The sequence below is a fragment of the Phacochoerus africanus genome, chromosome 9 (assembly GCF_016906955.1).
Source record: "Phacochoerus africanus isolate WHEZ1 chromosome 9, ROS_Pafr_v1, whole genome shotgun sequence".
In the NCBI taxonomy this organism is placed as follows: Eukaryota; Metazoa; Chordata; class Mammalia; order Artiodactyla; family Suidae; genus Phacochoerus; species Phacochoerus africanus.
Window position 1 is genome coordinate 45,848,619 of NC_062552.1, and position 23,530 is coordinate 45,872,148.

Consider the following 23,530-nt stretch of genomic DNA (forward strand, 5'->3'; position numbering starts at 1 on the left):
GTCCAAAAGATTGTGATAGAAGAGATTTGCTCTTCCTCAGTGGAACAGTGACAGAGTCAAAGTTAGAGGCAAAAAAGAAAAGAAAAAAAAATCTTCACACCCCCTTCCCCCATCACCACATCCTCGAGCAGAATTTCTAGTCTCTTTTAGCCCTAAATGTGCCAGCCACAGCCTGGGTGTTTGAGGTGATGGTGTTAGCTTGAGGCTTTGAAGGATTCTGTGAAAGGCTAAATTCATTGGGCTTCAGGGAAGGCTAATGAAACACCAATATTGTAGCTGCCCTTATTTTCCTAAGAGTCCAGAACATTTCTTTCTTTAAGGGAGGGTGGGAGGAGGAGGTGGTGTTAACTGTACCGGATAAAGCTTTCTTGTTCCCATCTGTTGAGGAAAACATCTGAATCCAGAGTTACCCAAGGTGGGGGGAAGGCAAGAGTGGAGAGCTGTTGATTTCAGCTCAGACAGTGAAGGGGGCTGAAGCTCAAATGTTCCATTCTGACAAAAGGTTTTGAACTATGACATTGTAAGGGCCTCAAGGCAGTGCCGATTTTGCTGGCTTCCCCACTTCACTGTACCCCAGGCCTCTAAAGCTTATTTTCTTAGCACGCTGAGTAACCCAAGGAGCACACAAGGCAAGGGGGACCAGCTGTTATTCCAACTTCATACGAATTAATAAGATGTGGTCTATTCACCAGGACTAATTCCAGCTCCAGGGCCACAGTTGTTTCTTGTAACTGAAATCCTAAAAACGGAGTCACTTCTGAAGGCACCAAATAAATATCCCTCAGTCTCTTTCCATCCCTTTCAAAGTTTTTGGAAGATTCCAAAGCTTTTCAAAAGAAAGAAATACATTGATAGAAAGCAGTGGATGCTTTCATGTTTAAGCTGTAGGTTTTAGAGTCAGATGTCCAATGTGAAATGCCGTTTAAATTGAGTGGGAAGGAAACAATGTTTTCCTTTGGGAAATTGACTGTTGTCAGAGTGGATATTCGGAACTTCTATTAAATGCATAATGGCTATTTAACTCTGTTTCACCCTATGGAGATTGGAAAAAAAAACCAAACAAACAAACATTAACTGTTAGTGTTGCTCAACAAATATTTTTAAAACTGAGCCATGTAACTCTTGCCAGCCAGGCCAATACTCAGCCTTGAGGAAATGGCATGAAGTAGGCCCAAGAACAGTGAAAATCAAAATAAAATAAAAAGCACTTATTGTTGGAGAAGGGGCTTAAAATACACAAGTGTAAGAGGGACCAAGTGAGATATGCAGATCCAGGTCTGTTGGGGCGGTTACTCTAAAGGTGAGGCGAAACACTCAGGGCGCACGGAGATGGCGGTGGTGCTGAAGGACAGCGCCACTAATTAGCGCCCGAAGCCCGCCCTTCCCAGAGCCGGGCTCGCAGGACTGCGGATTTTGCGTTCAGTTTCACACTTGCTCCAAGATAACCTTCTCAAATGCTTGGACATTGCATCAGATCATACAATAACTGACAGAGGGTGAGAATTACTTGAGGCCAAAGGGTAGGGGACCTGGAAGGGAGGCGGCTGTGCAATCAGTTGAGTTTTCAGAAATAGATTTAGGGGACATCCCTCACCAGCTATCCGCCCAAGAAAGGCCAATGGTCACCATGAGATGGGAACTGATTTCCTATCCTCTCAAAGCCACAGAAATGGTTTTCCTTGGGTGATGTTTGATTGCTCTCCGGTGCCACTTCCCTTCACCTAAAAATTGGAGCCGAATTTATTTTAAACCAAATATTGATCTTTTAGAAGACCAGCCTGGCTCCAAGGAGAAAGGGGAGGTAACTTGGGGTTAATGTCTACATTGTCTGACTAAACCCTAACCCCTCCCACCCCTGCTCCCCTGTGAAGGAATTCAGAATTTAGTTGCCAAGTTTATTCCATTTCCACGTGTCTTAGAGAAAGGCCAATTAACTTGGTGGAGCCTGGGAGACCAGGGTATGTGTCTCTGTGTGTCTGTTTACTCTGAAACGATCAATGTTTATGACAATTTACAAACGGGTAGCAAGGAAGTATTGCTTTTAATTAAAAGGTGGTGTTTATCCTGCCCCTCCACCCAGCTCCTTCATTTCAGGACTACCTGTTTTTGAAAAAGAAGGCTAAAGAAGTCCCTTCTCTCTATTGTCATGGTAGTGCACAGGATTCTATTATCAATAGCTCAAGTCACCTTTGTTCATCAAAAATTGGGAGGACTTTAGCTCAATCACTCTGCCATGTCGCCATATTGTGCTCAGATGGGAAAGTCTATTTCTCTCCTAATCTGTGCTTTCCAGGTGACTTTTCTCATAAACATGCTTTCTTGAAAATCACAACTTTTTTCCCCTTCCTGCTGAGCTCTTGAATAAACTTACACTTCTAAAAATTTCCAGAATTTACTGTGGGGGGAAAATAGATTTCATTTCCAAACCCCTTGAATGTTTTTCTAGAAGAAAGATAGATCCTTCTATGAATTCACCAGGGAAAGGCCGTCCTGTTTGCAAAATTGTGTGTGTGCGTGCCTGCACATGTGCATGTGTCTGTGTGTGTGTGTGTGTGTTGGGGGGGTGGGTCCTCAGTTCTTTAAAATTGGCCACATCAGTTTGCAAAGAACCAGACACGATTTCCCAGACTCACTTTGGTAAGTGGCAGTTACATTGTTTTTGCCTGTAATGAAGCCCTATAGCCAAAGAAAGCGGAAGAGGGGCAGCGGTGAGGTAATTACCACCTAGATAAAATATTTGCCACCGCCTCGGAGGTGCAGCTCCCCGCGCGCTCACTCTCGGTTAATGGTGTGCGCGATTTTGCCCGCAGCTCCGCCACTCCAACCATCAGAACCAATAATCTTTACTTTACCCTGTGCTTGCGTATCGATAGCTTCTCTCGCCTCCGGCATCAGCTTTGATATGTTAATATTTCTGAGTAGCAAATTCTGCAGAGATCATATTAATGTTGTACGTACAGAGTGGAGCTTTGCCTTCGTTGAATATTCAGATACTGGGTTTCAAAAGGCATCTCTTGAAGAAATAAGGCTTCTATTTACAGGAGTCGTCTGTGTTTTTAATCATTAAAAAAAGAAAGAAAGAAAAGAAAGGAAAACCCACTCTTCTTTTCCCCATGAATCTTCTGAGGCTCCCTCATGGCCCCCCTCCCCTTTGTCAGATGCTGGTCCCTTTCATTTCTCACTCTGAGAATTTAATAGTAAGAGAACAATGTTGATGACAACGATGATGATGATGATGAAGCTAATAATGAGTAGATCCAATTTGGAATCACAGGGGTAGGGGTTCAATTGGGTAGGGGCCTCTGGCTTTCAGAAGAGGATGGAGGTGAGATGAGAAGACCCAGCTTTTCCATATTTGGGTGGAAAGTGACGTTTTGGCCCTGGTCTTTTTTGTGGAATCGGGATGGCAAACTCAAAAAAAAAAAAAAAAAAAGAAAAGAAAAGAAAAAAGAAAGAAAGGAAGAAAGAAAAAAATGAAAAAAGTGAAGAGGGGAAGCGCCCTTGTTTCGCTTTGTGATCACTCTGCCTTGCAGCCCCAGGCTAATTTCAGAAGCTTAAATACCGCCATAGCCTCTGGGCCACGCGGAGAGGGAGCGGACCGGGCGGCCACGGGCAGGCAGGAGCGCTTACCGGATTGCCCGTGGCTACACAAAATACAAACTACTTTGAATCAAAACATTTTTGGGGAATTAATATGATCTGAACTCTGCACGTTTTAAGAGAGCTGGAGTTTGTCAGATCGCTTAGAGGTGACTGGCAAGCGGAGGCATTTACACTGCGGTACAAACATTGTCAGATCTGATTTAATTTCAGAAAAAAAAAAATGCTTCTGTGAAACGGAGCTGAGCATCAGCCGCCCAGTCTGCCAATAACAGGGTGGATGGACTGGCCAGCTCTTCCCTTCTGCAGCCCTCGCGGCTGCCCACAGGCAGGGAGATGAACTTTCCTCTGCTTTTTCGGGTTTCCAGAGGGCCCTGAGCTTTGGAACTGGAGTTAAAGAGAGACTTTGTCTCTTTCAGCAGCTCCTAGAAGGAATAAGATTGAAGAGGGAAGTTGTTGCCATTCTTTTGTCAGAAGCCTCCTGAATCTCTTTACTCAAATAGCCAAAACTCATTTCTGTGGCTCATCCATTGTGATAGTACTGTCAGAAACACACCTGAAGCTCCTCCTGCCTTGTTAATCCCCAAATACAGATGCGGCAGATTCAGAATTCAATCTCCTTCATATGAAGTCTAAAATTCACCTACCGAGGGATCTAGAAGCATGGTTTGTTGGAAATCTTTGGGGGGGGGGGAGGGGAGAGCTACTTTTCTATGGCCCACTAATCAGTCTCTTTCTAATTTCTTTATTGCTTTGAACATCACCAAAAGCCAAAGCACTTCCTGCACTGGGAAACAGGGATTAATTTCATACACACACACCTCTACACACAAAATTACACACCCACTGCCACCTTAAACCAGAAGATCTCCCTGTGCAGACCACCCCCCCCCCCTTTCTTTTGTTGTGCTTGGAATAATCTCCCGGAGAACATTCAGACCTGGTAACCCAGTAATATCTGTAACGACACCTTCTTCCCCCAAAACAGCGCAACTCGCTGCAGATTGAGTCTGAGGCCTATTTGATTGCGTTTTAAGCCCATATCCCTCTACTGTTTTATTACCGTTAATATCTGTTTTGCGTGGTGGGGGAGGGATTACATGGGGGGATTCAGGTTGGGAAGAGCGAGAGGCTAGGGAGGAAGCAACCTAAGAGTGATCCTACCCTACCCAGTTTACACACAAACCTCGCAGAAATACAGCCGGAGAACAAACAGGGACAGGAAACTCCTGTAATGGCTTACACATTTTTAATGTGTCAGAAAAAACGAGCGATCACTGGAGATGAAGAAGGGGAGAAAAAAAAAAATCCCTGCCATTTGTATTTCTTTCATTTGAATTGTAAACATCTGTTTGGCTGTAAGGCGAACAGAACATTTATTTTGCTCGCAAGATTTGGTCTAATTATGTCAACACCGAGGCGCCGGCGAGTGGGGCGGCGCTGCCGCTTCCGAGGCTTTGGAGAGGCTGCGCGCACCGGCCCGCGCCCGGAAGCCCTCCGGGGAGCATCGATCGCACCTGCAGAAGCGCGCGGGGCCTCCAGCCATCACCCGCTTGGTTCCGAGATGGGAAGGCACCCGGAGGGGGCGAGCAGCTTAGAGGCAGCTTTGAGGGCGTCAGGGGAGCCGCAGTTCCTGAGAGAAGACCGGGGCTGTTTCTCCTGCCCTAATTGCCTGGGAGGAGAAGAGAAGCGCTCTCGGGCGTCGGTGCCTGGCTTTCCAATTACGTAGTGGCGCCGAAAGTGGGCGGGGTCTGGGGGCTCCGCCGCTGGCACCCGGCGCCGCGGTAGTTGCGCATTACAATGGTGGGGTTGAGTGGCCTTCATTCAGCTTGCTGAGCACGCGTGAGTCCTTTTCCCGTTGTACCTCCTCACAAGCTGGAGAAATAAGCAAAGCGGGTGTAAGGATCCCCATTGTTCAGATGGGTAAACTGAGGCCCGGAACTACTCGCCTAAGGTCGCCTGAGTCACTAGTTGGTCAACTTCTTACTTGCAGCCCAGTCTTCTTTCCATCCCTCACACTGCCTGCAGCTTGGCCAGGAACGGTGCGGTTCCACCCCGGTGCTTTCTTGGCCGCCTGAGACCTGGCAGCTGGAGGATCTGCATCTTTGTATTTTGTGCTGGTTTTGTCCCACACAGGCTTTGGCTGACTTTTCACTGTAGCTGTGGCAGAGATATCCCTTATATGATAATTATGTCCTAAGACGAGTGACCTTGAGTGGATGATTTCTTATTCTGTTACTATAGCTACCTGAGTGTGCAGCATCGCTAGGAAGCTCTAGCTCCAAATTTCAATTTTTAAAATAGTGACTTCCACAGAAGTACTGCCTCTGTGCACTCTGAATGGAAAGAAGTGCTCTAGAGAAACTCACCATGAGGATCCCAGCTATGGCACAGAGATACCCCTAACTGGAGTGCTGGATCTAGAATAAATACTGCATGATTTCAATAAGAGTTGACATGTAACACAGGCACTGGAGGAACCTCAGCTAGTGAACTGTGGAAACATTTCCCACAGGAGAGTGCTTGGTAGAGTTGACCCTTTCATGACTTTCCTTCCTTGAAATCTCATCGTGGCCATCTATAGCCTGGATCCCCTTGGAGAAGTCCCACCTTCTCAAAACCTTCATTTCGAATGAAAAACTCTGGCTATGTTGACCTACTGCTCTTTTCTTCCTCCTTAAAAAATAAACCACTGGGAAGAAAGGTATCAGGTTCCCCCACACTGCTGTAAACTCTTCAAGTTGCCAAATCTTTAGCCAGGACAAGAGAGTTCCCCAAGGCTGCAGCAATGCCAAGTATCAAAGCAACAGAAATTCCCTTTAAAGATGCTGTGACATAAAAAATAAAAGACTCTAGAGTAGATGGCCAATTCTGAATACAAAATAAATCCTCCAGGCAATTTGTGTGTGCATAAAGCATATTCTTAATATGCAGCCTGTGTAACTTACCTAATAAATGCTTATTTGAGCATGAGCCAGAAGACTAACCTGGATACAGGAGAGAAGACACAGGGCCCAAGGAATTTAATCCTTGGCTGGGTAGCAGATCTAGTGATTTCCCTGAAAGCAGCTGGCTTTCAGCACACGGGGTTCACTTCTCCCAAAGTGGGTGGTTTTCCAATGGGAGAAAGCCCGATTTAACGCCTTCTTTACATAAATTATAATCTTCTACATCTCCCTAAATTTGATTTCTAACCTACCATGGATTAGCAAAGGTAGGAAAGTTCTAAAATTGTGCCCTTCCTTTTCCTGGAAAACAACATATACGCTCCTCTCACTCATAAGAAACCCCAGACCAGTTGGGTGAGATTCCTTGTGTTCCTCACTGTGTTCTAGCTAGTGTGCAAGAAAAGGAGATTTATGTAAGAATATGCATTTGTTGGTGATTCATAGTGACCCTGGGTGAAGGCCCATTTTCAGGAGAAAATGTGTGTATTTTGAATATTGGTTTATTTTCTTAATATTTTCTGCTTCAGATGACCTCACTATGACCTAAATCCTAAAGCTAATAGGGTCACAATTTTCACATGACAATAAAACCCAGATTCACCGATATCTAGCTTACTTTCCTATTCATCTCAACCTTTGAGAAGTCACTGAGTTTACTTTTAAAATACATTTTGGAGTTCCCGTCATGGCAGAGCAGAAACAAATCTGACTAGGAACCATGAAGTTGCAGGTTTGCTTCCTGGCCTCGCTCAGTGGGTTAAGGATCCGGCGTTGCCATGAGCTGTGGTGTAAGTCGAAGACCAGGCTGGGATCTGGCGTTGCTGTGGCTGTGGCATAGGCCGTAAGCTGTAGCTCTGATTAGACCCCCAGCCTGGGAACCTCCATATGCCACAGGTGCAGCCCTAAAAAAAAAAAAAAAAAAAACATTTTCATCTACAGGTACAAAGTGGGAGCATCATTGAAAGTATAATGGTAATTTCTAAGACCAGAAATCTGGGGAAATTACTATTATTACTACTATTGGTATTAAAATGCTCTCTGAGAATGTGAGGTGGGGAAACACAGTTAAATGCGTGTTTGCAGCTCCTGAGGCAGGAATTTGCATGTTTTTTCACTATGTTGGCCACACTTTAGCTGCCAAGAAAAAGATTTCAATTTGAAAATGGAGACCATGACCTCTCAAATTTCAAACGGAGGGCAGGTTTTCAGACACTAGCATTGAGAATTTAGTTGAGTGCGTGGGTCCCATCTTCTCGCCTCTTGTAGAGAGCTAGCTGCTCGCATATTCTCAGTATCTTCTCGTGTATAGGGGGTGGGGGGCTCGGGGGGAGCATTCAGAGTGACCTCCAGCCTCAGAATGCTTAGGGAGACACCCCTAACTGGCACCAGATCTAGAATGAATATTGCATGACTCTTTCAGAGGAATCTTGGATAATGTTAGGACAGCATGAGAAATTCCAGAAAGCACAAGTGTGGAGTGGAACAAAGCTAGCCTGTTCTCTCCACCTAGGTCCAGGGACCCTTTGCCTTTTTAAATATCCTCCCAGGTTCCTTAGCCACTGTGGCCCCCACAAACTCACCTGAATCTGGACACCAGAGGCTTCACGGACATAATATTCTTTCTGAGCTGCTAAGTCAAGGAGGGGCGGAGCTGCCTTGGAGGCAAGTGGTGAGTCTCAGACCCATGCTTCTCAAAATTTAATGTGCACATGAACTACTTAGAGCGCTTGTTTAAATGCAGATTCTGACTCAGAAGGTCTGGGGTTGGGCCTGAGATGCTGCTTCTGCGTTTCTAACAAGCTCCCAGGAGATGCCAAAGCTGCCCGTTTTTTGTTTTTTTGAGTGGAAAAAAAAAAAATTGACAACACTCTCTTGCTGCTTGTTCTTCTTCCACCTACTTTTTCCCCCTCATTTCCCTCATAGAACTTTACCTTTTTCTGGAGGCTATGTCTTAAGATTGCATATAACTGAAGAACTCCAATGTGTACCCAGAAAAGCAACCTTTGAATCTGAACTTGCCATCGAACCTCCAAAGCTCTGCCCTCAGATTGCTCAGTCCACAGGGAGGCAGCCTTGTATCCTGGGGCTATGCAGCCCCTGTAGTAGCTGTGTGGTCACTGGCTCAGAATTTTTGCAGTAGGGGAGTTCCTGTCATGGCTCAGTGGTTAACGAATCTGACTAGGAACCATGAGGTTGCAGGTTCAATCCCTGGCCTTGCTCAGTGGGTTAAGGATCCAGCATTGCTGTGAGCTGTGGTGAAGTTCACAGAAGTGGCTCGGATCCAGCATTGCTGTGGCTCTGGCATAGGCTGGCAGCTACAGCTCCGATTAGACCCCTAACCTGGGAATCTCCATATGCCGCGGGCGTAGCCCTAGAAAAGACAAAAAAAAGAATTTTTGCAGTAGGAAACTCTCTTCATTGATGATTGCTTTGGGTCCTCAAGTCTACTTTAGCTCCTGAGGTTAGAGGATGTTCTCTCCTATTCCCAGAGGAGAAGAAAGCTCCAGGGGGCTTGCTGGATCTTGAAGACAGAAGGCTTCTGCTCCAAGATCCCCAGCATGGAAAAACTGCTTTGGCAATTTTGCTAACAGCAGTTATCTTTGCTTTGTTCTCTAGCAGAAATAATGATCATGACAACCACAACAACACTGTTGGCCACTAACAGTTAATGTGTTATCATTACTACGTTCTAAGTCTGGTGTTGTGTTTGACATATGTAGAGAGATTTTGACCTGTTATCCACCCACATGGGCTGGAAGTTTCTGGCAAGGGGCAAATGATTTTTAGTGGTATGTGGGGACTGAATGACTCTGGTCCCTATAGTTCCCTCGGGATGAGGGAAAGGAAAGGGCAGTTCTCAAACATTTTAGAAAAGAGTTTTTAGGAGTTCCCTTCCTGGCTCCGTAGTTAATGAACCCAAGTAGGATCCATGAGGATGTGAGTTTGATCCCTGGTCTCGCTCAGTTGGTGAAGGATCTGATGTTGCTGTGAGCTGTGGTGTAGGTCACAGATGTGGCCACATTGCTGTGGCTGTGGCATAGGCCGGCAGCTATAGCTCCGATTCAGCCCCTGGCATGGGAACTTCCTCATGCCATGGATGTGGCCCTAAAAAGACAAACAAACAAAGGAAAAAATAAAAACAGAAAAGAGCTTTCAAAACTTTTGTCTATAGAGTGGTCATAGATTAAAAAAAAAATCTATCCATTGTGTGTATGTGTGTGAATATGCGTGCACACATACATATACAACCCCCCCCCCCACACACACACAGACACACATGCAGAGCCATGGATGAATAATAGCTATCCTTTGTGGGTTAACTCATAGAGTTGGAGGTTTTTACCCAACTGAAGTGTTTCTTGATGGGGATGATATGGAAATTAACACTGGTAGGCCAGCCAGCACTCCACAGGATGCAAATTTCACTAAAATTAAAATCATACCCTCACACATATTTTCTGTATGATATTTGAAAGACAAAACCTTGAGTTTGATTTGAAAGGACATCTTCAGAATGGCTTTCTGAGATGATCCAGGTGAGATGTGTATAAAGAAAATTGTGCTGTAAGATCCACGTCCTGAGTATCGGTGTTTTATGCACTTGGCTTCTCTCACGGTCACTAATAGATTATATACTTTTCCCTCCAAAGGTGGCACCTGTGTGGTGAACCCCACAGACTTGTTTTGCTCTGTCCCCGGTCGTCTGTCTCTTCTCAGTTCTACTTCCAAATACAAGGTGACCATTGCTGAGGTGAAGAGGCGTCTCTCACCACCTGAATGCCTCAATGCATCGCTCTTGGGAGGCATTTTGAGAAGGTAAGATAAAGCCGTTTCCTGGCTGGGGGGGTCTTTTTCCTGGACTAACCCCGTGCTCCTCAACCCTCTGTTCTTATGTCTTTCATCCCATACGGAATGTCCCATATGGTCAAGTCGTCTCATCATTTTTCTCGGAATGTCAGCTTTCCAAACCTAGCTTCTCTTTGTTTTGGTTCAGAGCAAAATCCAAGAATGGGGGTCGCTGCCTGAGAGAAAAGCTGGATAGGCTTGGCCTGAACTTGCCAGCAGGAAGACGGAAAGCAGCCAATGTCACCCTCCTCACGTCCTTAGTTGAAGGTATGACTTTTCAGTTCAGCAAAGTAATGATGGAAGGTTAGTGATTCTTTGAAATTCGTATTTGTTAGATGAGGCTGCTTCATTTTTGTTTTGTTAAGAGAGTTGCAGGTGAAATTCCCACTTACTCGTGACAATGATGATTAAATCAGACTTCCTAGAAGGCTTAGATATCGATTCATAAACTATCGTTTAATTTACTTATCTTGGCAGTAATAGGGAAGAAGGTAGCAATGGAAGATTTAGGTACTTCAAGAGTTCCTTAAATAACAGCAACAAAATTAATATTGAAATTATTGATATTATGGTTTGTTTTAGAGGTCAGATAAATCTGGCTTAGCTTATTTTTATTCAGGGCAACACGATCAACAGGATAACTAATAATCCTTTATAAAGGGTTCACAGCATCAAGGCATGATACTGAGCACATTGTGCTAATCCTATAGACAGTTCTTAAAATACAGTGAAGTTCCATGGTTCTGTGGGTGGATAAGCCGAGTCACAGAAAAGTTAAGTTTAACCAGTTGGTGCAAACGTATTCCTGGCTGTTTGTTTGTTTGTTTCCCCTGATTTACCTTTTCCCTTGTGTTTCTTCTGGAAGAACTAAATGTAACATATTCTCATTCAGTCTTCTAAGAAGAGGTATTATTGGAGACTGATTCTAATCTTTGTGGAGGAGCTTTTGAATGTCAAAGGAGAGTTCTTCCATAACCTAGAATGCAGTTGTTTCAAACATGGATTAAGGAACCTTTTTGCCCAGGACTCACCTGAACACACCTGGGACACTTTTCTTCAATGGTTTCTCACTTGACTCTAATGCACTCTAGGAGGTGACATGTAAGTGACACACAAAAGCAAACAGCTTGCCTTTTTCCAGATTATCAATACCTACCACTTACTGAACAACTCTGAGAAGTAGTGGGTTCTTGAGATTTTTCTTGGAAAAATGGCTTTGGTGATGTTACTATTAAGAGGTATCTTTGCTTTGCTCCCTAGTTGTCATAATAATAACAACTCCAATAATATTATTGGTCATAAACATTTAATAAGTATTAATGTTATTAGGGTGCACATCTTTTTTTTTTTCACTTTTTGTCTTTTTAGGGCTGCACCCGTCGAGGCATATGGAGGTTCCCAGGCTAGGGATCCAATTGGAGCTACAGCTGCTGGCCTACACCACAGCCACAGCAACATCAGATCTGAGCTGCATCTGCGGCCTACACCACAGCTCATGGCAACACTGGATCCTTGACCCGCTGAGTAAGGCCAGGGATGGAACCCACAACTTCATGGTTCCCAGTCGGATTTGTTTCCGCTGCACCACGACGGGAACTCCAGGTTGTACATCTTGTGCTGTTGTACCTGTGTGTGCTGATACCGAGAGCTGGCATATCATAAAGGGAGCTGACCCATAGGGGTTAAGGGTACTAAAGGGAGAGAAAAGTAGAAAAAATGACTAATGGGTTGATTCTAAAGAGAGACAGATTCTTGCTTCAGTTATGTAAAAATGTCATTGAAATGATAGCTATTTAACAAAAGAACAAAAATATGTTCACAATATAATAGTGGATTCAAGAATCATACGGGTGGTAGGAATTGTGTGGTTCTCAAACCCAGTTCCACAGTAAAATCCACTGAGAAGGTTTATTAAACATGGGTCCCATTCCCAAGGCACTTGAAATGCAATCTCTGGGGGTATGGTGCAGGCAAATCCATTTAAAAAAAAAAAAAAAACACCACAGATGTCTGATGAGGTATAAGGATCATTGATTTCAATGTTCCTTGAGATACTTTTCACTATCCAGGATAGACTGACTGTGATTTCTCCTGAAATTTGCAACTGGTGTGAAAAGTAAAGGCCCTAAGAAAGACCTTTATCCCAGGTGTCTGTGAATATACTGGCCAATAAAATCTCAGAAGCTCTTACAGGGTATGTTCTTATTGATTGTTATGGTAGCTGAGTACCTGGTGTGGGAATCAATGATGCTAAGAGAACAGATACAGGTTAAATAAATGAAATTCTAGGACGATCTCATGGTCTTGCCATCGACTGTCCCAGAAAGCTCTCCTATCCCAGAAGCACCTAACTTGTGTTCTCGTCCTCTGGCCTCTGCTCACAGAAGAGTCACATCAGCCTTGGCTGATGAAACAAGACTTTATTCTTCCCAGAAACACCTGACTTTAGTTGGATTCTTTTGAAATCCCCAAAATACTCATGATGTGCAGAAATAAGTATTTTATTATTGAATTTCAGGCATTCTGATGGAACTGAGAAAATGAGATGTGGGGGTGAAGGATTTTTTGCATCCCTTAAGGCTCCATGTATTACATTATGATCCTCAAATGCCTTCTTTCTCTCTCTCTCTCTCAATCTCATTCTTGCTCTTGCTGTCTTACTCTTTTGCGCGCGCGCGTGCACGCGCGCGCACACACACACACACACATACACTTTTTAAGTTTCATGGCAATGTGTTCGTTCTACAACATTCTTATTCTATTTCCTATTTTCGTATTCTTTCATGATGCTGCTTGTAAACCCACTACTTTTTTTTGGTCTTTTTAGGGCCGTACCCACAGCATATGGAGGTTCCCAGGTTAGGGGTCCAATTGGAGCTGTAGCCACTGGTCTACGCCAGCCACAGCCACAGCAATGCCAGATCTGAGCTGCACTCTACATCAAAATCTATGCCACAGCTCCCACGGCAAATCCTGATCCTTAACCCACTGAGCAAGGCTAGGGGGTATCCTCATAGATGCTAGTCAAATTCATTTCCACTGAACCATGAAGGGAACTCTACCCACTACTTTTAAATGCTGATTGTAAGCCAAGTTTATTTCAAGACTCACTGTGGAGTCATGGTTCATGACCCACAGTTTAAAAACTCCAAGCATAGAATTCCTGTCATGGCAGAAACAAATCTGACCAGGAACCATGAGGGTGTAGGTTTGAGCCCTGGCCTCGCTCATCGGATTAAGGATCCGGAGTTGTCATGAGCTGTGGTGTAGGTCACAGATGAGGCTCGGATCTGGCGTTGCTGTGGCTGTGGTGTAGGCTGGCAACTGTAGCCAAGAGTGCAGAACTAAAAAGAAAAACAAATTGTAAAAAATAAAAAATTCCAAGCTGTCTTAGGTCAGGAGGACAATACAAAGAACAAGAATATCCCATTTAAATTAAAATAGGCTTCATGTTAACCCTGGATGACAATAAGAGCAGTTTCACTGTCAAGGTCTGTTTTTATTCCCACATTTCAGGTGGGCTGGTGGTAACAACTAACAGCTCCATTCCAGCCAGTGAGATGCCATGTCCTGGATTAGCTCACAGTTTTTGGACTCTGGTGGGTGATGCTCGTTGTATACAGAACAATGGTGACCCAACTCAGGTTTATCAACCTCTTGGGAGACTGAAATAGTTGATGCTTCTCTTCAGCACTTGGGGATCTCAGTCCTTTTTGTGCTAACCTGGGCTTGATTCAGTTACATCAGGTTTGTTTTGCTTGTACAATTTTGGCTTATAAATTAAAACTATACCATATTTAACAGTTTGTATTCCTAGACCTTGAATTGATCATGTCTTCGGGTAATATTTTTTTGCGCCTGTCAGTCCAACATTTTTGCAGGAGCCAGTGACATTTTAGATTAATTTTTTTTCCCCAGGAATTCAAAACAAGATTTCTAGTAGTTGAAAATAGTCCATCAGGGGTTCCCGTCGTGGCACAGTGGTTAACGAATCCAACTAGGAACCATGAGGTTGCGGGTTTGATCCCTGGCCTCGCTCAGTGGGTTAAGGATCCGGCATTGCCGTGAGCTGTGGTGCAGGTCACAGATGTGGCTCAGATCCTGTGTTGCTGTGGCTCTGGCGTAGGCTGGCGGCTACAGCTCTGATTTGACCCCTAGCCTGGGAACCTCCATATGCCGCGGGAGTGGCCCTAGAAAAGGCAAAAAGACAAAAAAAAAAAAAAAAAGTCCATCAGCTCTCTTATAAACCTATGGTTTTGTGGGAAAGAATACTCATTTTTTTTCAACATTTAGAAAAAGTTGATCTTCCTGACAGCCCAGCACATTGCTGGGGTCCAGTCACATTCCCTTCCCCATTTGGTACTGCACTCAAGAACAAGATAAGTAGTATCTGATGGGCATTCCTGATCCTCCACACTTAGAAATAAATCTCCTAAAGGTCAGCCTTCTACGGCTTTATACTACTTGTCTCTGGTCCTTTCTGGGGATGATTTGAACACAACCTTGCCATTGCTGGGATTTTTTTGTCTTTTTTTTATAAATTTATATTAAATTTATAATATATTTGTCTTTTTTTGTCTTTTTTTATAAATTTATATTAAATTTATAATATATTTGAATAAAACACAACATTTCTGTTACGAATATCACTACCCCTCGTAATCAATGGGATGAAGAACTCAAGACTGACTGACTTCTTTTCACCTGACAAAGCTGTTTGAAAAGTGAACATTTTAGTAAGGCACATATTTAGAATAGAGGCTTTTTTTTTTTTTTTTTTGGTCCACAGAGCACAGATATATTTGACCTACAATAAGATATGTTTATTTGAATCCAGGGTCCCCTGAATGTAATACTAGATCAATACACACTTTTTACTAATATGTCTTCATTTAATGGAGTTTAAATATATAATTAATAGTACAACTTCTTGTACCCAACTAATATATATATATATATACAAATATATATATATTTAAAAAGTAAATTCCATATTATATCACTTATATGTGAAATCTAAAATATGGCACAAATGAACCCATATAAAAAGCAGAAACAGACTCACAGATGTAGAGAATAGATTTGTGGTTGCCACGGGGGAGGGGGGAGGGATGGGATGGATGGGGAGTTTGCGGTTAGTGATGCAAACTATTACATTTCTAATGGATAAGCAATGAGGTCCTACTGTACAGCACGGGGAATTCTATCCAATCTCTTGGGATAAGCCATGAGGGAAGATAATATAAGAAAAGGAATTTATATAGATATGACTGGATCACTTTGCCATATAGCAGAAATGGGCGCAACATTGTAAATCAACTATACTTTGAATAAAAAAATAAATTAAAAAAACAGCATGAGGCAGTGAAGGCTGTAGATACACATCAGCAAGAGAAAGGGGACCATTTACGGATATCATGTAGAATCTCCATTCACTCAGTTCAATTCTAAACCCATTTTCACGGTTGCTTCCTTCTTTAGTTGGCTCTTGCTATTGGTTAATATAAGCTCCCAGACCCTGCCTTTCACTTCTTACCTCATCCCCTGGCCTCATAACACCACCTCCACCACGTTTGACACTTTGTCTGACTTTCAGCAGGTTGCTTAACCTGATCAAGCTTCGTTTTCCCAATTTACAGATAAAGATCATAATAGCTGCAATGGTTTGGGGTAATGCTGGCTGGTGTAACAGGTGATTTCCAAATGCTCAGTGGCTTCAGACAGTAGCAGCCTGTTTCCCCCTCTTGACAGTCTGACATGGGGGTTCCTCTCCAGGCCCCTTCCTTCCTCCCATGATCTCCTTCCAGGACCAGAGTCCTAAGCTCAGCCCTCCTCTAAGTCCTGGGAATCCTATGGACTCAGCTCATGATAAGGAGAGACATGAAGGTGAAAGTACATGGCTTCTCACCCACTTGGCCAGGAAGTGCCCCAGGTTGCTACAGTCCACACTCCATGACAACTAGTCACATGGCCACACCTAATGCCAGAGGTGGAGGGTGGGGCATTCCAGAAAACAAAGTGTCCAGCTGGGCAGAATCTTCTCAGCAAAAGCTCCATAGGAGAAAAGAAAGGACAAATTATTACTTTTTTTTATTTTTTATGTTTTGCTTTTTAGGGCCGCACCGGCAGCATGTGGAAGTTCCCAGGCTAGGAATCAAATTGGAGCTGCTGCTGCTGACCTACACCCCAGCCACAGCGACGCAGGGGGATCCAAGCCACATCTGCGACCTACACCACAGCTCACAGCAACGCCAGATCCTTAATCCACTGATCGGGGCCAGGGATCCAACCCACATCCTCACGGATACTAGTTGGGTTCATTACCACAGAGCTATGGCGGGAACTCTGAGAAAGGACGAATCTTTGATGGTCCAGCACGCATTCAATTCTGCCACAGCATCTGCCTAGGGTGTCTTGTGGAATAAATTACCTTCAGTAGTTTAAATACTTAACACCCTGTGGCACAGAGGCACTTAAAAAAAATACTAGTACTTGTCCTCTTGTTTCTTTCTCCCTAAACAGTGTTACTTAATAGTAGAATTTACTCAGAATCATAAAACTCTAGCTCTGGAGGGAAATGGAAGATTGAACAGTCCAAGGCACTAGGTCACACATGGTTCAGAGTGTGCTTTTCGAGTCAAATAATCTCATTTCAACCCACTTCTACCACTTGCCAGCCATGTGCTGGCACACAACTCTGGCAAGACACACACAGCCTCTTTGACATCAGTGTCATCTATAAAGGGGTATTCATAAGAGTATCCTTCTTATAAGATTGTTTGGGGAGTTAAATCAGCATGTTTATAAAGCAGTTCACAGGGTACTTGGCATAAAGATGGTGTCAAAATATATATATATTTATTTATATATATATTTTTTAAAAATCTTTTTAGGGCCGCAGGTGCAGCATATGGAACTTCCCAGACTAGGCGTCAAATCGGAGCTGCAGCTGCCAGTCTACACCACAGCTCACGGCAACGCCGGATCCTGGATAGAACCCAAATCCTCATGGATGCTAGTTGGGTTCATTACTGCTGATCCATAATGGGAACTCTGGTGTCACTACATTTTAGTTATCATTATTCTCACGTGAGAAAACTAAGGCCCAGTGGGATTAGCCATGTTGCACAGGATCATGGGAGCAGCAAGGAGGTGAACCCAGGTCTTCTGGTTTGCAACACCCCCCTGAATTTTTCACTCAGATGTATATTAGTGGCATATGAATTATGAACAGTTGCATTGCTAAACATCTTCTGACTTTACCTATATATTTATAATTATAGTTATAACAGTATAACTGAGGAGTAGAAAGAAGTTATTAATTCTTTGAGCCAGTTTTTCACCATGGATTGGACATCCCATACTGCTAAGAATCCTGGTCAAATTTGGTGAGCTTTCTTTCTTTCTCTTTTTTTCTTTTTTCTCTTTTTTTTTTGTCTTTTTGTCTTTTTAGGGCCACACCTGTGTAATATGGAGGTTCCCAGGCTAGGGATCGAATTGGAGCTATAGCTGCCAGCCTGCACCACAGCCACAGCAATGCTGAATCCTTAACCCACTGAGCAAGGCCAGGGATCTAACATGAGTCCTCATGGATACTAGGCAGGTTTGTTAACCCCTGAGCCACAATGGGAATTCCTTGGTGAGCTTTCTAACATGCACTAGTATACGTTTTTTGGACATCCTGATGGACCATCTGCTGCCACTTAATCCCTCAAAGGATAACATTAAATCTTGGTTCTTTCCTTTTTTCTGGAATAATTATTGATAGTGTCTCTTATACTTCCAAAAGGGTGCCAATTCAGTTAGTTAGTTATAAGACTAGCCTACAAAATCTTTTCTTTCCACTTCCGCCACAGCAACCAAAGGCAGGAGGAAAGAATGCTCTCCCTCAGTGCTAATTCCCCCTTGTTTTTAATCCTGGGCCCGTATGATTGCATTCCTGGGAAGCAAGGAAAAGAACTTGACAGTGAACTCTGTACTATAAAGGAGATAAAGGGAGCAAGTTTTCTTGGTGTGATTAATCCATGGCTTTTTAATTTAGGAAGAGGCATTTATTGTTCACTACTTGAGGCTTATAGGATTCAAACACCAAGATCCTTTGGCCAAGCATCAGTGATAATACAGGCACAGGGCATGCTCAGCAATATTTGCTCTTCTCTCGAGATTCAGGATAAAGCTGATAGTCCCATTGTCTTCAGGCAGGTACTACAGTGAGTTTTTATGGGCTGACCTCCAGGGACTCATGGCACAATTGTAGGTCTGAAAGCACCATCTTGCCAATGTAACTCCTGCACCAGTCATTCCAGTTGTCACATTTCCACATGAGTCCCTCCTATGGGATAAAGGTTTCCAGCTTTCTGCTAAAACGGTATATGATATCAAAATTTGTAAGCTGACCCTTTGTCATAAAAGTTCTAATTGGTGCTCACTTTAGTAAGACAATGACCTAGAAAAGCCCAGTATTCTCTTTCACACACAAACTCTCTGGTCTTGACAAACTCTTCTCAGAGCTTCTCAGTTTTGCATTTCAGAGCTGCCAGTGGAATTAGATGCTAAATACTAGTGCAGTCTGTGTTAGTCATTTTAAGTCTTTCTTGGAAAACAACTTTCTTTTCAGACTAATAGGTATTGTCCTATCTGTAAGTTTCTTATTCTAAGTTTCTTTTTCAGAGAGACTGCTTTGATAAGTGATAATTAGATAATTCAATACTGTGGTCTAGTGTCTGAGAACTAATGTTCAGCAGAATTTTCAATACCTATGGAGTTCCCATCATGGCTCAGTGGTTAATGAGTCCCACTAGGAACCATGAGGTTGCAGGTTTGATTCCTGGCCTTGCTCAGTGGGTTAAGGATCTGGTGTGGCTGTGAGCTGTGGTGTGGGTCACAGATGCAGCTCAGATCCCACGTTGCTGTGGCTGTGGTGTAGGCCCAAAGCTGCAGCTACAGCTCCAATTAGACCCCTAGCCTGAGAACTTCCTTATGCCTTGGGAGCAGCCCTTGAAAACACAAAAAGACAAAAAAAAAAAGAATTTTCAATACTTGGTCTTAGCATCTTACAATGTTATGGACAAAATACATCATCTCAGAGCACATCTTTTTTTATGAATGAATTTTATTACATTTATAGGAGTGCAACAATCATCACAAACAAATCTTAAGGCATTTCCTTTTGTGTTTTTGTCTTTTTAGGGCCGCACCCCCAGGATGTGGAGGTTCCCAGGCTAGGGGTCTAATTGGAGCTGTAGCTGCCGGCCCACACCACAGCCGCAGCAACACGGGATCCGACCGCATCTGCGACCTACACCACAGCTCCTGGCAACGCCGAATCCTTAACCCGCTCGAACCTGAAACCTCACGGTTCCTAGTCGGATTCATTTCCACTGCGCCACAACAGGAACGCCTCAGAGGACATCTTCTTAAATCATTTGTTTACTTCTCAACAGTACTTCCCTGACCTGCATCTTAGGATTTCATTCATTTTCAAGGGGAAAGATGTTTACAAGTAGGGGTAGAGAAAATAGCTATTACACACATGCCTTTGTGTCTGACTCTGTGCCTGTGGTGTCCTCAGATTCCTCCTCTTGTTCTGGCACAAAAAGGTAAATGTATCAAAGCCTGTTTGGCTCAGTTCTGTCCTCGCCCCTTTGGTCCAGCTTACTGCTTACTTGCACGAGTTATGAAGTTCCCTTGAAGGCATATCTCTGGAGTCCTTTTTTCCATTATTCTCTCTTTCAAAGCTCGTGCCAATGGATGTGTTTTTCAAACACTCAGTTTCTGCCTTCTCCCACTATTTACATTTGTCCAAATCTGTAGATATTCTAAGAAAATTACAGACAGTAATTATTCCCAGTGATGTCTAACTCCTACCAAATAGCAATGGGAAGTTTTGGAATTGCGCAGGTTTTAACTTACAACAAATATTAGAGTTTAGAATGAAATCTTCTTAAGAACTGGGTCAGAGAGTAGTTTTTCTTTTTAATTAATATAATTTTAAGTAGATAATTTATACAGATGGTAAAAATTCAAATGCTAGAAAAAGGTATATAGTAAAATACCTCCTTTTCACTTTATTCCCCATTTAGTTCCCCTCCCGGAAGAAACAGATGTTACTGGTTTCTCTAGTTCCTTCCAAGGATATATATGTGTATGCATAGTTTTAGTTTTCATTTAAAAAATTATAGCATTTTATACACATGGTTCTACACATTTTTTTCACACCTATCAGTGTTTTTTTATTTTCAGTTTTTACAAGTTATTCATTTAAACACTCACAGTATTCAGTGCTTCATAATTTAGTTAAACCAGTGCTTTACTAAATATCATTTGGTTTTCTTTTTTTTTTTTTTTTTTTTTGGTCTTTTTAGGGCTGCACCCACAGCATGTGGAGGTTCCCAGGCCAGGGGGAGAATTGGAGCTGCAGCCGCCGGCTTACACCACAGTCCCAGCAACTCGGGATCCGAGCCAAAACATCTTCAGCCTACACCATAGCTCGCGGCAAGGCCGGATCCTTAACCTGCTGAGTGAGGCCAGGAATTGAACCTGTGTTCTCATGGATACTACTCAGATTCGTTTCCACTGAACCACGACGGGAACTTCATTTAGATGTTCTTCATCTCTGGCTATTACAATGAGCAACTTTACACTTATGTGAATAATCCTCCAGATATGCAAGTACATCTATTCAATAAACTCCTAAGAATGTATTGCAGGGTTAAAAGATACTTGCATCTGTAATTTTAGCAGATTATCGGAAGATTGTTCTCCACCATGGTTGTTAATTTGTAATTTTATCATCAGTGGGGGTAAGAAGCATTAATATAATATTACCTCCCTGTACTCTCACTCAAGCAGGGTACTATCAATTTTTCAATCTTTGCTAATTCGATTGGAAAAAATAGACTACCTTGGAGTTCCTGCTGTGGAACTCCAGGTTATAAGAATCTGACTGCAGCAGCCTATGTTGCTGCAGGGGCCTGGGTTTTCCATCCCCCACACAATGGGTTAAAGGATCCAGCCTTGCTGCTCCTGTGACTCAGATTCAGTCCTTGGCCTGGAAACTTCCATGTGCTGCAGGTGCAACCATTAAAAAAAAGACTACCTCTATTATGTATATTCTTAGAAGAAGTTTATGAGCTTTTCTCTCTGATTACTTACTTTGTACTTATAAGGTAATTTTTGACATTTTTCTCATTCATTTGTAAATGCTCATTACATGTAAGGAAAACAGGCTCTATGTCTCTGATACAAGTTGCAAAGCCTCTCCACCCCAGCTTTGGTTTGTCTGTTTGCTATTACAAGTTTTTTGTTTGGTTACTTATTCATTCAGACCTATGTCATGCAGAACATTTCCATATTAATATTGTCATACTTCGCATATATTGTATGCCATGGCTTTTAGCTTTTCTTATTTTTAAGGTCCTTTTTTATTCCAAGATTATAAAATATTTTCCCGTGCTATCTTCTAAATACTTTGTAGATCTATATTTTATATTTAAATCTTTCATCTATTCTGGGAGTTCCCGTCATGGTGCAGTGGTTAACAAATCCGACTAGGAACCATGAGGTTTCGGGTTCGATCCCTGCCCTTGCTCAGTGGGTTAACGATCCGGCGTTGCCGTGAGCTGTGGTGTAGGTTGCAGATGCGGCTCGGATCCTGTGTTGCCGTGGCTCTGGCATAGGCCAGTGGCTATAGCTCTGATTGGACCCCTAGCCTGGGAATCTCCATGTGCCGCAGGAGCGGCCCAAGAAATGGCAAAAAAAAAAAAAAAAATCTTTCATCTATTCTGGACTTTTCATTGTTGTTGGATGTATAATGTAGATCCAGATTTATTTGGTTGTTTCCTGGGGGCCAGCCTGGTGTTGTTGCAACACCTCTTATTGATAATCCATTTTCTCCTACCAGTATGAAAAGCAAGGTTTCTCTTACACTAAATCTCCTTGATTAAACGTACTTTTTTTAATAGACTGAGGACTTTGTTCCCCTAACAATTCTGTCTCTACCTCCCTCTCCACATAGCTATTTTTGTTTCTAGAGGGTATGCTATATCAGCCGAATAAGGCAGAACTCAGTATGAGGAATCTAGATAAACAGAAGTCTTTACAGTTTAATATTAATCCCACCTCCCCAGTGACTGCTTTCCTTTGTATAAGCCACAGAATCTTTGTTTGGGGAAAGGTACAGAGTTTGTTCCCACAGAATGTTTTCCTTTCATCCTAGGGCAGTGGTTCTCAACCTTGGCTTGAGATTATAGCAGGGGCTTTCCAAAAAAAAAAAAAAAATGCAGGTGCCCTTGGTCCAGACATGAATTGACGTGGGGTGAAATCCAGATGTGTATGTGTGGGTGTACAGATATATTAAACCCTCAGGTTATGCGAATAGCAAGGACTGAGTGGGGCAGCAGGTTAAGGACCTGGCATTACCACAGCTGTTTCATAGGTCACAGCTGTGGTTTGGATTCAGTCCCCGGCCTGGGAACTTCTAAATGCCATAGGTGCAACTCAGAAAAAAATAAGAACGGAAGGAAGGAAGGAAGGAAGGAAGGAAGGAAGGAAGGAAGGAAGGAAGGAAGGAAGAAAGAAAGAAAGAAAGAAAGAAAGAAAGAAAGAAAGAAGAAAGAAAGAAAGAAAGAAAGAAGAGATAGGAAGGAAGGGACAAAGGAATGAAGGAGGGAAGAAAGGAAGAAAAACACTTTCTTCAAGTATAATCTATTTTATAAAGGGCTTCACTGATATAATGATATGCTTTATGCGTCTTTCATATTTCATTCTTTCTAGTGATTCCCTTTTGCTCTAGTTTTTCACTATAGTCTTTGAAAGGGATGCCTTTTCATAGTCACAAGACTATTGGTGTAATTAACCAGTAAAATACTTGAAAGCTTTTTCCACTTAACAAATGTTTATTAAGGAGCCATTATGAATCAGGTGCTATACTCACTATGGAATATGGAATTTGGAACAAAACTGTCATTTTGAAGAACAAGGTGTTGGTATGTAAATAAAATCATTAAATAGAGAAACTACCACATCCTAAGGTACTTATCTATAACATAGATTGTATGATACATAGCATTACAGAGTGCATTCCTTTAGAATACTTCTGGAATCTTAAAACTGACACATGAAATCTTTCCTTGTTC

The 23,530-nt window shown here is 42.8% G+C and overlaps 1 protein-coding gene across 1 annotated transcript in view; it reads left to right on the forward strand.

Moving 5' to 3' along the window:
- Positions 1 to 23,530, forward strand: part of TFAP2D (transcription factor AP-2 delta) — a 61,698-nt gene that overhangs the window by 5,801 nt on the left and 32,367 nt on the right. Inside the window, exons 4-5 of the mRNA XM_047796622.1 lie at positions 10,199 to 10,364; positions 10,543 to 10,661. Coding sequence (XP_047652578.1) covers positions 10,199 to 10,364; positions 10,543 to 10,661 — 285 coding nt within the window. The remainder of the gene's footprint in view (positions 1 to 10,198; positions 10,365 to 10,542; positions 10,662 to 23,530) is intronic.